The 14,998-nt window shown below is 34.7% G+C and overlaps 2 protein-coding genes across 2 annotated transcripts; both read left to right on the top strand.

Annotated features, from left to right (window-relative positions):
- The first annotated feature begins 198 nt into the window (after nt 1-198).
- Nucleotides 199-3,508, top strand: LOC18020040. Its single transcript, XM_006402876.2, has 6 exons — nt 199-336; nt 834-2,364; nt 2,443-2,518; nt 2,614-3,011; nt 3,104-3,202; nt 3,301-3,508. Exons 2-6 carry the CDS (start codon nt 904-906, stop codon nt 3,433-3,435), a joined length of 2,169 nt encoding a protein of 722 aa, XP_006402939.1. The 5' UTR covers nt 199-336; nt 834-903; the 3' UTR covers nt 3,436-3,508.
- An 8,820-nt stretch (nt 3,509-12,328) lies between these two features.
- On the top strand, nt 12,329-13,541 carry LOC18020039 (calmodulin-binding protein 25). Its single transcript, XM_006402875.2, has one exon. The coding sequence runs from the start codon at nt 12,526-12,528 to the stop codon at nt 13,246-13,248; it is 723 nt and encodes a 240-aa protein (XP_006402938.1). The 5' UTR covers nt 12,329-12,525; the 3' UTR covers nt 13,249-13,541.
- The last annotated feature ends 1,457 nt before the right edge of the window (nt 13,542-14,998 follow it).

Here is a 14,998-nt window from a genome sequence, read left to right as displayed (position 1 = left end):
TAATTATTATTGGGCTTTAGGTTCAAAGACCCATTTACGAAAATATGCGAAAGAAAGAAAAAAATGGTAAGAAAAAGGTCAAAAGAGGGGACAAGAATAACGTATATAGCTTCCCGCCAAGTATTTCCCGCGACCCTTGACGGCTCATAAAGTAGCCTTCTCTCTCTATCTCCTTTCTTATTACCAAGAGCTCTAATTTTCCCTCTCTTCTTCTTCATCTTGTTTTAAATTACTTTCTCTCTCTCTTGCTCATGTTTAAACCCTAGATTGGCGAGTTACGAATTGGAAGCCCAGGTTCCGGCCTTCATTTCCTCCTCAGTCTAATTAAGCATCAAGGTAAACTTCAATGTTCATCTTTCAGGTCTATATTTCGATTTCTCTTTGATGCATGCATCTACTCTACCTGGATTTGCATTTATCTTTCTCGAATTGAGGCAGCTACGAGCTCGTTGTGGCGAATAAGGGTTTTCGCCTGCTCATTTGTGGATTTTTATTTTTAATTGCATTTCCTTTATAACTTAATAATTAGATCTGTTAGGAGGTCAGATTTCTGCAATTAATCTTCCATGAAAAGAGTTCTGATTTCAATTTTTAGTTATATTGGAACCTCCTAGACGAATCGCTGCATCCTTGAACTCAAAATTTGTTACTCTAGTGATTTTTTTTTTCAATCAGATTGAACACTATTTTGTACAAAAAAATTGGCCACAGCTAGTTGATTTTCGTTTATCTGAAACTGAGGATTTTAGGCATGTTGATTACCACTGAATCCATACTGAACTGTAGATTTTTTGTATTCTTACCGACGATTTTTTTTGTTTGTTCAAATTCAGGAGCTCGATTTGGTGTAAATTTCGGTTTTTGGGAGCTTAAATCAGTTAAAGTAATTGTCTGCTAGTTACAATGGTGGAGTTACGAAGTCGCACCCATTTGCATTCCCAATTGCATTCTATCCGGACCATTACAGACGGATCAATCAAGATATTGCTGAATGTGGTTGCTAAAGGGAAATCAAAGCTCAAATTTAGACAGTTGGTGGATGTATACAATCAGGGAAACACCGAAGATGATGAGTCAATCCCAATAGTAGTCAGGGATTTGGACAATGTTTCTGACATGACACAAGGTTCTGTTATGTTTGTCGCTGAGGCGGATATCAAAACTGAGCCAGAAGATTTCAGCCTGACGCTGGAGAAGATTCGGAAACAATGCAAAGAAAAGAAGAGGAAACTTAGGAACCGTGGAGATGCTGTGACCGCCTCACAGGTTAAAGTTAAACAAGAGTCTTTGACTGAAGATGAAGGATGTGATCTTGAGGAGCCTCTTAGCAGTTGGAATACGAAATTCTCCAAGAGAAGAAAGAAAAAGCAAGAGGGTAAAACAAAGTGTAGTTCTACTTCCTCTCCATCTGCTAAAAAGGTTGATTTGTTGCCTGTCTTTCATGATGTCAAGCCCGAGACTTGGGATGATAGCTATTCAGTTCCTGAAGCCATGGATTTTATTCCCACAGACCCTTTACTAGTTTGTAATAAAGAGCCAGAATCTACTTCAAATACAGAGTTGGTGGAAGAGATTATTCATGATTTGCCCAAGGACACAACACTGGCTCTATATTGCACTTCAGCGCCAAATTTTCCTGGAATGGTAACCACTGAAGAGCTCATAACTACAAACCCGGTGGACAAAGATTTTGAGGATGCATCAGAAGAGTTTATCAAAGCAAGGAAAGCTCGATGCTGCCTTGTTGATAACCTTGCTATTGAGAATCAGGAAAATGTTTTGTGCGGTAGTGTATCTAGAGAAGCGATTAAATTGGAGACTCCACAAAGTTCAGAATCTGAGACCATTGGTGGTGTCAAGAATCTCATTTATTCTAATACTAGCTCGGGGACCGATGAAGTTATAGAGGATGAGGAAAGCAATTATTCAAAGCCTAACTTAGACATGGCCATAACTGGTTTGGAGATTGTGAAGATAGAAGCTCCAGAAATACTTGCTACTGATTACTCAGGTTTGCTTCCCATGGAATTTGGGGTTGAGGATACCCAGATTGTGTGGGAAAATGAAGACATTGCAAAGGATGAGTTTCCTGAAGCCACTGATATTCTCCAGCTGACCAGCTGTTGTAATTCACTGGAAAATTTGCATTTAGTTTCTGATGACAGCCCAGTTTCATTAGAAGAAGATCATCTGCCAGAAAGATTACAACAATCTTCATCCTCAGGGAATGTAGATGAAGCAGAAGACTACAAATCATCACAACTCTTTCAGGCACCTGAAGAGGTTAAAACAGCTGAAGAGACTGACAGTATCCAGCAACAAGAGCTACATTCTCAACCTGAAAAACTACTTTCAGGCAGAAAGGTTTGTCTGGTGTGTTACTTTTTCAAATCACATTTTTATGTTTAAGCAGTTCCTCACTAATAGACATTTGGGTTTCAGGCTTTATCTCCCACCTCTCAAGCAAAACTTCGCAAGGCAATGGAGCACCCTGATACACCTGAGAAGCGGTGTACAAGTAAGTCAATGACAAATTCTTGAAAGTCTTTTATTTGTATCTTTTACATTATGACACTTTAGATTCTCATCTATTTTTACAAAACCAAAATCCAGAATCCAAAGGGAAACTCTACTTCAGTAGCCTAAACGCACATAGGATCCTTAAGGCTCAAGGGCTGGACAGCATCGACCGAGTGGAAGTCATTTCAAATTCAAAGCAAGCCATTCGAAAAGCAAACAATAATACTCGGCAAACGCAGTATCAAAGAGCCACACACAAGTCTCCTCGTCGTGAAACTCAGGCAGCAAAACCACAGCCTTTTAGCACTGGACGTACCTCGTTACAAGGTTGCACACAGAAAGCTATTACCTTCTCTCAAGGGCAAGTGCGTGATTTTCAATTTGTTGCAGCTAAGCTCACAAAAGAGCTTAAATCGATGAGACAAATTACAAAGAGATGTCTCCTAGCTGAAGGCAACCCCTCCAACATGTCTGACTGTGACTTGGATGAGGTACTTCTGTCTATAAAAGCAATTGAATTTTGGTTCTCAATGTCGAAAATCTTCACTTTCTCTTAATCTTATTTCTTGATGTCTCTTGTCAGGTGAAAGCTTTGATTGGAAATGCAGAAAAAACTGAACAGAGTAGCAAGAAATGGCTTTCCATGATCGAACGTGACTGTAATCGGTTTTGCAAACTCATGGTTTGTTTTACACTCCCTAACATTCACAAACACAAAACGTTACCTGAATTATTTGTCTTCCTTTCTAACTTTTTCGGCATTCCCTTCCTTTTTCACAGGGTATGGTCAGAGAAGATTCTCCAGCTACTGAAAACATTGTTCAGAAGACAAAGAAGATTAGATTTGCAGATGATGCAGGAGGAGATCTCTGCCATGTCAAGGTTTTTGATCTTGATTTGGAATCTGTATCATAAACAAAGTCTGTAAAATTAGTGTAAACTCTTTCACGTGAGCTCTCTCGCAGCATTTGTACATTACTGTTTTTCGGAATTTACTAGATATAAAGATAATTTACTAGATATAAAGATTATAATCCAAAAACAGTATTGTGTTACTTCATTCTCGCATAACAACGTTTATTGCAGGAACTTCAACCGCAGTAGAAACTTAGAATGGTTTGGTGAAGAGTGACTAACAATAAACAAAATTAGTTCTTTCAGATTCAATCCAACGTTCAGACAAAACCCATAAGCAGATTCAGTCACCCCCTGATAAGTCTAATCCTTACAATTGGGCCCAAATTGTATTAGAGCATGAAGAGACTTTTATGGGTCTTTTATTATTTTCTTTATTATTAAAATAGGTTGTTTTATTAGTAGATATCTAATCTAAAAATCTGAAACTTTAGAGATGCAATAGGAGAAAGAAAATGAAATGAAAGAAGATAGAAAACATTTCCTTTTCCCCAAAATTTTAAACCAATACACACATGCCACTTAACATTTAAAGACGTCTCTTACGTCGTTTGTTTAAGATAGGTCTATCTTTTTTAATCTATTTTAATTTAATTCAATCACAAAAATCTTTAAAAACCATCTTAAAAACGCTCGTTAAAGCTCATACATTTGATATTTGAAAAATGCTCAAATTAAATGGTCCTACTATTTCCTATCCAGACATCCATAACATTAAGTAGACAAAATTTTAAAAACTTTCAAATTTCCAGTATATTTTTGCATATGCTAAGGCTTAATCTATATATATATAATCTTATTAGTTAGATAAGAAATTCATCAACAAATGGACCAAGATAAAAAAAAATGATTTTCAAAAATAATTTAAAGGAAGGAACAATAACCGGTGCATTCAGTTTTTCATTTAGTATATTAATTCATGGTCTCGATCAGTCAACTAAACTATTATGATTACAAAAAAATAAGATCTTTATTATTAAAGAATAAGAAAAAAAGAAACGGAATCTTAATTGTTTTTTAGGCGAGGGAAACTTGGGCATCAAGAGTGGCAGTGTCTTGGAATTGATGAAGTAACTTTGGGCGCAATGCATTTGACACGACCGCTTCTTCAAGTCAACATTCTCACGTGCCCCCACTAATTCTTTTTTTACTTTACTTATTTTCTTTCACTTTTGATTATTTTACTTAGACTATATATTAATAATATAAAATTTTAGAACTAGACGCGAATCGTCATGATACCGTCATGATTACATAGTTTTAAAAGGTGACGCCATCGCTGGCGTCTCTTGACTTTCTTCCTCCCGTAAAATCAATATTGCATTTTTTTCTAATGACTAACCAGAAAGACATTCAGATTTGTTTATTTTTGTATGATTTAATAGGAAAATATACAGCTTGGGACCCATTTTAGCTCCTATAACATGCTATTACTGTTTACAAGGTGTCAAGGACACTGAACCCTAAACATTTTGGGATGAAAGCATTTTTGGGTGCCATTAGCTTTAGACCATCTCCAACCATGCACCAAAATATTAAATTTGGTGTTGATTCTTCTCTAATAATGCACCAAATCTAACACCAAAATATTTTTTTTGGTGTTTTGTGAACAGTGTTTCACCAAATTTGGTATAACACTATTCACAACACCAAATATTAAAATATTATTTTCTTTTCATTTACTCATATAGTTTTATTATGGTTTATTAGTTAATTAAGTTATGTTGGTTTAGGAGTGTAAGATCAATTCTTGTAATTTAGAATTGCACAAAATATCTTGTTAATATGTAAATAGATAAAAATTTAAAATACATAATAAATTTCAATGAAAAATTTCAACACAAAATTACTGAAATAAAGCAAAAAAAAAATATAAAAAGAAAAACAAAATATAACAAGATAATTTTAAAGACATAATATAATTTTAAACAATTTTTTATCATCTGTAATGTTATATGAATAATTAATATTCACTAAAACTATTAAAAAATAAAAAAAAATAAATTTAATAATATAATAATATAAAATATTATTTTTAGGATAAGATTTGGTGTTGTGGTTGGAGATGAAAAAAAATACTATTCACTTTTACACCAAATTTTACACTATTCACAACACCAAATTTGATTGTTATGGTTGGAGATGGCCTTACCCACTTCGCACTAAGTTGATGTTATTAATAACTTCAATGTCTCTATTTACTTCTTTTTCTTAGTTAAAATATATTTTCTGATCAATTATTATAAAGTGGCAAATACAGTAAGCTTAAATCATATTTTTTGTAGTATATTTTATAATTTCTATATTTGTTTCCAAATTACCTAAAGATACCTTAGTAATCCTTTTTTAGCCAAGAAAAAAAAACATTAGTAATCCTTTTTGAAAGATTATGAGATCTTAGATAAGATAGCAAATGAAAACTATTCGTGATGTAATGCATTGTGCATATAATATTTCATCATTTTGTGATGTTTCGTTGGAATAGTTTCTTCGTCTAAATTTTTTTGATCTATATATCTTTTTGGATGTTGTTTTAAATATATATTTTCTAAAATTCATTTAAAAATCTTTACATAGTACTAATTTTCAAATTTGGATTAAATTAACAACGCTGAGTTGATCAGATTGCTGTTATTAAATTTCAAGAGTTTAGTTTGTGTAAAAAAAAAAAATTTCATGTAACCATTTTGCCGATACATTTGAAGTGATTAAAAAACCCTTATGTTTCTAGGAAACTTGTTTTGCATGTTTTCCAAGTGATGCTCGTTTCAGATTGCAAATTTGATAAAATATGAATTAGGAAGATATGAAGTTTTTGACAGAAAGAAAGCAAATTTAACTCTCATTGACGCTTAATTAAGCAGTTTCATGGATTGATGACTCGAACTTAAAGTTACACCATACTTTTTTGCACATTCTTGTACATATTTATATTTTTGTTGCTTAGAACGAGATTATAAATTTCTTAGGTCTGAACTTTGGACCTCTTGAACGCACGTGAGTCGTATATATCATCACTAGTCGATCTTCTATTCTATATATATATATATATATATATATATATATAGCTACGAATTCTACTTTAAGAACACCGCAATAATAGCATATGTACATACTTGACACCAACCTGAGGGATGGAAGGTCAAAATAACTGAAGAAAAGTTTATATTCAATTGCTGATATAGATGTGTTAGCAGCTTCTCATAATTGTTAATTGTCAATGATCGAGACTATATAAGTATCCTATAAGTATTGTACAACTAATACTGTCGAATTTATATACATTTATAAGTTTACTGGTTATCCAAAATATTGTGTTCTGGCTCATTTTTATTTATAAGTTTTACAAATAGCATTTTTTCAGATAATCAAAATATATGTTTTCACTGTTCAAATATAACAAAATGTTATTTTAAAAATATTTTTTTTTACGTGTTAAGAAGTGATACATTTGAGAAAGAGAAAATGAGTGTGGAATATCTGAAATTAAATATGTTTTTGTGGTATTTGTCAATTATTTGTTCTTTTTACATAAATGATACTAAACCTTAATCAAGCATGTTGAATGAATTATGCAGATCCGTAAATTTGATGACCCCAATAATTGACCAATAAAATCATAGGCATAATGAGAAGAGCTATGTAAAAGATTGGTCCATCTGTTTTTTTATGGGTCCACTTCTCCTCTTTACATCATGAACACAAAGTTAATTGTTTGGTTTGTATCCTGAAATTGAATTTTCTAACCCATATCATTTAAACATACACACTGAGTCTGACACACACACCCATATATATACGTATAGATTATAATTAACTAATTCAAGATAGCTTTCTTCACGTAATCAGATTCCTGCTAGCTATATACAGTATACATTTATCAGGGAGATATATATATTTCCCCTCGTATAAATATTAATTTCGTGGGCGTAATAATCTCGGCTAGCTAGCGTAAATTCTCTTCTTACCAAAAAATCTAATAATTTTATATGGAAATTACTGATGAAAATTACAGTGGTGCTGGTGCCATATGTGTACTTGCATAAAAGTAACATATGTCTCTCGTATTCATTTCAGTTGAATTATTCACGTAGGAAGCCAGGAAGTGAAAAACAAACAGTAAATATAGAAGAAGTTGATTGAGACAGAGAAAAATAGATTTTAGATTCACTAACAAATATATACGTTTACAAATTTCATCCTTGTAATTGTCTGTATAGATAAAGATTCTGAGTTTCTTTGGTATACGGAATATAAGTGGATTTTATTGGCATCCGTAAAGAGATTAAGTGGTTTATTATATTTTTATTTGACATCGCAAGACCAAGATTCTGCGCTTGATAATACTAGGAACTTGCGTTGAAAGCGGCATGCGACAAGTTGTAATAGACAATGTTTTTTTAAAAAAAGCTGTAAGAGACATGTTATAAGAAAAAATATGTAAGAGACAATTGAAAATCACCACGACTTTCTCTAGTGATAAATAAACATTATAAAATACGAGTATTAAATAAATACAGTAGATGCTTTTATACTGTGCTAAAAAATTCGAGGGTGAAAATAAGTTGATAAATTGCATTATGAAAATAAATTACATTAAAATATACAATTAGCTGTTAGCTTCTATTTTAGTAAACTCGACAGATAATAAGAAGCTAACAAAATTCACTCCGATATATTGAAGTTACAAGACCTATGTTTGAACACACAAAAAAAAAGAACACAAGACATATGTAAAGACCTTAACTATTTGATGGGTTGTTTAAAAAGGAAAAACAGAGACATGTGCAAATGAATCAATTAGTTTTGATATTAAAAAGGAGAAAAATAAGAATGGGTCGGAGGGGACAGTGTAAGGGAAGTGATGAGGATGAGACATTGAAATACGTGAAAACGCGTTTTTGCGAATGAAACAAATATAAGGTGTTGATGACGTGGTAAATAATAATTTCATATTGCCCCCCATGCATGATTCATGCAAAAGCCTCACAGTCACTTCCGATTCCCACGTTAAAGTTTACAAACTCAAATGTTGTAAGTACATATGTAGCTGTTTACACACTTGTTAGTTTATTTACATATACTGGTTACTACTTACCACTAATTAAGTCAATTTTCATTTATGTGCTATGAATTATATAAATTGGAAAGAAATACATGTCCAATCTAGTGCATGCATGTATGAGAAACTTAAAGCAAATTGTCATTCTTAATAGATAAAAGTTTATAAACTTTCACATGGTATAGCAAATAGCATTCACATTGGGGAATCATGTTATAAAGCCGATCCCTTTTATAAAATAAGCAACTTGATCCAAAATCAATACCTGATCCGAAAACATATCCATTTCAAGTTTGGTTGACCACTTTTTTGGGGTGGGGGAGGGGAAAGAAGTATGTTATGATCGAAATCTTACATTTTAAGAACTATAGTTCGAATTAATAGTTTAAAGAGACATAATTGTTTTAGTTCACTCTATATCTGTAACATCCCGACTTTTGGTTAACCAAATATCGGATGTTACCAATTCCTAATTCCGGTTTTATTAAATTAAACCATCTCTATTCCCTTTTCTTTTTATTTCCTTTTTAATTGGGCATTTCCTCTCATCTATTTAACCTCTATATAAATACCTAATTAAATCTCTAAAACTCTCATTAAGCTCCTAATAAACTATAACCACCTTTTTCTTCTTTCTTTCTCTCCTCTCTGCGCCGAGCTGCTCCCTTCCTCTCTCTCTCTGCGTTTTCTTCTTCTTCTTTCTCTCTCTTGGCCGTGTCTCTCTCTCCTTGCCGCGGTCACCGCCATCCTCCAAGCCTCCCTCGCCGCCGAAGCTTCCTTGCCCAGTTGTGATGTCTGCGCCGCCTCCTTCTCCTTTGGGTGAGATGGGAGCTGATTCTGATGGATCTCCTCTTAGATCTCCTTCTCCTCTGCCTCTTCCTCCAGTCTCTCAGCCTTCTAAGCCAAGGTGAGGGCTCTGTGGCTTCATCCTCTCTTACATATGCATGGTTGTCTTTTAAGTGGTTTTTTCTTAGATCAGGCTTAGATCTGCTTGTTAGGGTTGTTAGAATTGTTAGGACCTGGATCTGTGTTGCCTGTTTGTTGATGATTGCTGGTTGCTGGTGGAATGAGATAATTAACCTGAACTTGGATCTAAACTTATTGGACTTTAAAATATTGATTGTGTGATGTTAACCTGATTAATGTTCCTTTTTGTTACAATTGGTATCACCGAAAGTGCATCTTAATAATGGAAGGACCTTTAAGAAATGGATGATTCTTTGAAATGGATGAGTGTGCATATAGATCTTTGATAGGACCCCTGGCTCCTGGAGGCAGGAGTCAGTGTTGTTTGTTGTCTATCGCTGTCGTGTGAGGCACGGCTAGAGCCATCGCTGGAGTGGATTAGCGATCCACTGTTTATTGAGCCGTCCAAAGGGACCGCTGGGTACAGCTTTCTGGTGAGACCGCTATGAGCAGCCGTCTGAGTGACCGTTAGTGTCATAGCCTGTCTCGGTGATTGCTGTGGATCAGTCTGTGTGACTGGCATAGTGAACCTGACTAATGGGTATGGTAATAGGCCAGCCATTGGATGGGATTATTCTGGTTGCCTTTCCGGGTGAGGCATGGGGGCCCATGTGGCAGCCCACTACTGCCGCGTCCAGGGACCCGTTGTTTGTGTAGTTGTTTGTAGGGTTATCCTTGAATGCTGTGTGATTGATTGCTAGGAATGAATTGTCTATATATATAAGTAAATATATCTATATATGTGTTGCTTGGGCTTGCTTTAGGATTAGATCTCTTAAAATCAATTTATGCTAGTTTGATGACGTTGTGGGCCTCCTTAAGGTCCACCCTCACTGAGTAATCCCAATTACTCACCCCTCCTCTCCTCTTGTCTTTCAGGTTTAGTAGGGAGATCAGCCTAAGTCTGTGTTGTTGATTGTTACCTGGGCGTTTTCCTAGTGATCCTGTGTGCTCACCAAATCGGACATCTTACCGAACGCGGTTCGATGACCGATCTAACATACCCGGTTCCCCGCTCTCTTAGGAGCCTGGGATAGAGATGTTACAATACCAATATTGAGTTCAAGACATTCACCTTAATTTTAGCAGGCAAGTTAGTAAAACAAAATATAAAACATGTATATATTGGTCTATTGTTAGTTACTACTGCAAGTAAAAGTCCATAAATTTGTGACTATACAAAATTATCATTAGAATTAAGTTCCAGATTGTTCGAGGTCAATCGAGACACTAGAAGCCTATACTTTAAATAATAGTGATAGTCAAAACATTACAAATAGTGTGTATATAGTTGGTTTTGTCATCAATGTATTTGAAACGGTGAAAAAACAAATATATTAAATTACTCAAGTTTTTATTTACCCATTGACAAAACGAAAGTTTGCAATTTTGAATTTACAATGAGTATATGACAAAAATCATTCAATAGGTCAAAGTATATATTGATATGTAAATATAGATATCTACAAGAAAAATGACAATAATAAAAAATGATTACGTATAGTTGTTGAATCGGTCAACCAAGAATGGTTGGTTGGATCTATTATCAGCTATCCTTGTTTTAGTGTTCTTCTTTGCAATTTACGCTATATATATATATATGGTTGTTTCAGGGTTTGTATGTTGGTATGGATTTAGAGAGATAACCAAAAGATTAGATAATATACATATTGACCCAGTATAATATCGAAGAAACAAAAAGTTGAATACGATGCCTCTCACAAAAATGGAACCGCATTAAATAATTAATCAAACCAATATAGGAGCTAGAAATATTCTACTAGTATTAGTCACAAAGTCATACCTGCATTTATGTAACAGAGCGTTTCCCATTCGGTATTTTAATTCGTTTCAAGTTTATGTCTATATATACGGTTTTGGTGGAACAAAAACAATACTCCGTACCGATTATGGAAACAAGTCACATTTGTGTGGTTTAGTGGAGTTAATGGAAATAGTTGTACTTTTGTAATGTTAATTCAATACTCCGTAGAAATAATGCGAAAAATTTACTAAACTCGGAATTCTAGGTTGCTAAATGCTAACACTATTGAAAACAAACAAAAATTAATACTAAGCTCGGAATTTTAGGTTTATAACCAACATTCTTTTCTCTGCGTTTATGGGTCCGTATATGACGACATACAATATAGTATGTATATTGATTAAGTCGATTTTAACCAAATGTGACTTGTTTTTGAAGTTTAACTGGCAAAAAAAATAAGAGATTAGAGTCCTTGCATTGTCAATCTAAGTTTCTACATATAATCAGGTACTTAATTCGTCAAATTACGGATCGAATCAGTTAGCTGTAACTAATAACTATAACTTCATAGATATTTAGAAGTAAAAAAGTGTTTTTTTTTTCCAACGTAGTCAATTAGAGCACTTTTATTTAACCCATTTTGTGGTACGATTTCATAAACAAAATGATTAAAAAAAATTTTAAAAATTCATTTTCCTTATGGATTACTCTTTATATAAGGAGCTGAAGAAACCAGTTTTTAAAACATGGAGCAAGCGTTTATTGGACGTTTAATGAAATTGATGAAGTGTGACAAAGGAATACTAGCTTTTTCTCTCTTCAAAAAAAATTATTAAATTATTCTTGTGAAACTCAACATGAATAACACTAGTGGAAATGCTCCTATATTTGACAAATTCCGCAAATCCATTTCTCCAAAAGTTTCAATAAGAAGAGATTAGCGACGTCATTATCCTCAACTAATACTGTATTAAAGTTTAAGACATGGACTCATGTGTTTAATTAAATAAGACCGTAGAAGAAGCAGAGCTGAGTCAGACTTCCGTACAACTCTGCTGACGCGTGTCTTACTTCTCTCTCTCCTCTCCACGCGGTTTCACCCTCTCTCTCCTCGGTCTCTCTCTCTCTACGCCGTCCTATTTATTTATCTCTCATCCCTTCCTCTTTCGTTCACTCTTCAAACTTCCTCTCCTCCACCCAAAAACCAGAGAGCTCCATTAAAAAGATTCTCTAATTCCTTTTTTTCCCGATCAATTTTCCGGTTTAAGGTTCCTAAATTTTTCCGGCGGTTAAATCTATGACGTCATCTGAGGGATTAACGAGCATCGAGCCCTGGTCATTCCGTCAAAGCTTCAACAACAACAACAACATCGACTCATGGTTACTTCCTGATCCTTTCTCTCACGATAGTGACTTACTCGCTAAAGCTCTTCACCGATCCATCTCAACTTCCACAACCACCGATTCTCTTCACGCCGATCCTCTTTCTCCCTCCGCTTACTTCGATTCCGCCGCCGTCTCCGATTTCTCCCCTCCTCAAACCCTCTCTAACGTCTCCTTCGGCTCAGATCCGGAGATCGCTGCCTATGGCGGCGCGAAGCGTAAGCGTGGTCCTGGTCTTTCCGGTGTTAAACCACCGAAACGCCGATCGAGAGTTTCTACGAAGAAATCTCAGACTACGTTTATAACGGCGGATGCGGCTAATTTCCGGCAGATGGTTCAGGAAGTCACCGGCGCGAAATTCGTTGGTTCTTCTCACGGCATTTTGTCGCCGATCGTTAAGCCGGAGCCGCATCGGCTCGCTAGCAGGACTTTGGATCGATCTTCGGCGCTTCCGACGCTCGATACGTCTTCGTTTTTGTCTAACCATCACCAGGAGTTGGGCTCTGTTTCAGCTCCGATTAGTTTGTTTCATCGGTCCGGTGCTGCGAATACGGCGGCGACGGCGGATGGTGTTGGTGGTGGCTCCGCCGTGGAATTGGATAGTTACCCGACGCTTGAATCGTGGAAAGTTATGTGATCGATTGGATTCAATTAGTGTGTTTGTAGATGTAATCCTTTTTTTTTTACTTTTTTCTTTAGATCGTTTTTTTTTTTTAATTGTATTTTCTCTTCTTTATGAATATTTTGTTTTTTCGGGCTGAGCTTTGTGGCTATGGAGTCTCTCTTGTTCATACTTTTGGGAAAATCAATGTTAAGGTTTTACTTTCTTCATTTTTTTTCTTTTTGTTTACTTATTTTTCTCGGATAAGTTCCGTTACTTGGATCCTACTTGGTCCAATATTAGTTTTTCTAAATAGTTCCCTTTTTAAATATATTTTTCCTACATATAAATTGAATTCTTTTCAAATAGCATTTCTGTCATCTTCATTTTAAAAGGATGAACCACGGATTTACAAGTCAACAAAGAGCTCATCTTGTCCAACTCAGATAATAGAAGAACACACGATTACTCTGATTAATAAAACATTTACTGAGTGTAGCAATTTTAATTTTCGTTACGATTAGAGAAACAAGTAGTAACAAGTAAAACAACTCTTACTTTTAAGCTTTAACCGCCACTGAGGCTAGAGAGCGAAAAAGATAATATTTGATAGATTTTTTACTCAGCAGCTAAAGAGAATATCTTGATGGTCCCATGGACATATATGTTGTCGATATCACACATAAGACAATTATATACGTTACCACCCCCACAATAATGTCTCCATTACTGATACAAATCCAAACAATTTTCCTTTGATTTTTAATTTTCTCGTTTTCCCAATGAAACGTTAGAAACTAATTAGTCACAAAATCAAGCATAGTGTAAGAGCAAGAACCGTTTACATCAAAGAGAAGATTATATTCCAACAACTACTACTCTACAAGAGCATATCAAAGTAAACGATAGTGCTAGAACCCAAGTCAAAAAGATTACATCCCCAAAAGAAAAGTTTAAATAAAAAAATATCTCTTAATGGGTTTGGTGATCAGAAAAGACAAAAGGTGAAGAAAATATATTAATTAAAATTATCTACAAGGAATGAGAGGGATGAGAAAAGTCGCAAGGAATTTGAAGTTGTTCAAAGTTTCAATATTTTTTTCAATACAATCTTAGGTCAGTTTTAAAGTTGAGTCAACGTTCAATGCCACAAAAGAGGAAGCAGTGATCATCATCAGCCGTGTTCCAAGTTTGACAGTAAAACGTCATTTGCAAAACTTCTTAATTTACACGATACCAATGTTCCGTTGAGATTAAACTTACCCATTAGATACAAAAACGTAAACTTTTAAACACTGACTCAAAACTTTGCAAACGTTTGACCAATGTGGACACTATATTTGGATGAACTTCACATTTTGTTGGATCTATATGCACAATGAATTTTGAACGAGAATCATTTTAAAAACAAAACAAAAATTTCGTAACATGTGGACGGTGGAAGAGATTATCTCAGCAATAAATATAAGGGAGGGACCATAGATTGACCAAACGATTATATATAATATATAATCGGAACAAAGACTAATGAAATGCAACGGCGACAAATATAGGTGTTTGTTGGTTGCACCTGAGAAGGGTTTATGAGGGACACATCATCTACTTTGTCTGATTCAGATTCAGACACTTATCTATCATCTCATGTGGGTCGGTCTTTGGACTTCTAAACATATGAGAATGACATGAATTAATTAATTTTTTTGGGTTTGTTTGAAACCGGATATGATATGAAGAAACCTTACAAGCAAGTGCTAGAGCGTAAGTATTACCTTTGGTTCTTTTGTTT

The sequence above is a fragment of the Eutrema salsugineum genome, unplaced genomic scaffold (genome assembly GCF_000478725.1).
Source record: "Eutrema salsugineum unplaced genomic scaffold, Eutsalg1_0 scaffold_19, whole genome shotgun sequence".
NCBI lineage: Eukaryota > Viridiplantae > Streptophyta > Magnoliopsida > Brassicales > Brassicaceae > Eutrema > Eutrema salsugineum.
Note: the sequence above shows the minus strand (reverse complement) of the source record. Positions and strands in the feature narration are given on the sequence as shown.

Excerpts from the sequence above, each read along its gene's own strand:
- LOC18020040 (XM_006402876.2), top strand. The coding sequence starts at position 904 with ATGGTGGAGTTACGAAGTCGCACCCATTTGCATTCCCAATTGCATTCT. Across the intron at positions 2,365-2,442 it reads AACTACTTTCAGGCAGAAAG|GCTTTATCTCCCACCTCTCA; the intron begins GTTTGTCTGGTG and ends TTTGGGTTTCAG. Across the intron at positions 3,012-3,103 it reads CTGACTGTGACTTGGATGAG|GTGAAAGCTTTGATTGGAAA; the intron begins GTACTTCTGTCT and ends GTCTCTTGTCAG.
- LOC18020039 (XM_006402875.2), top strand. The coding sequence starts at position 12,526 with ATGACGTCATCTGAGGGATTAACGAGCATCGAGCCCTGGTCATTCCGT.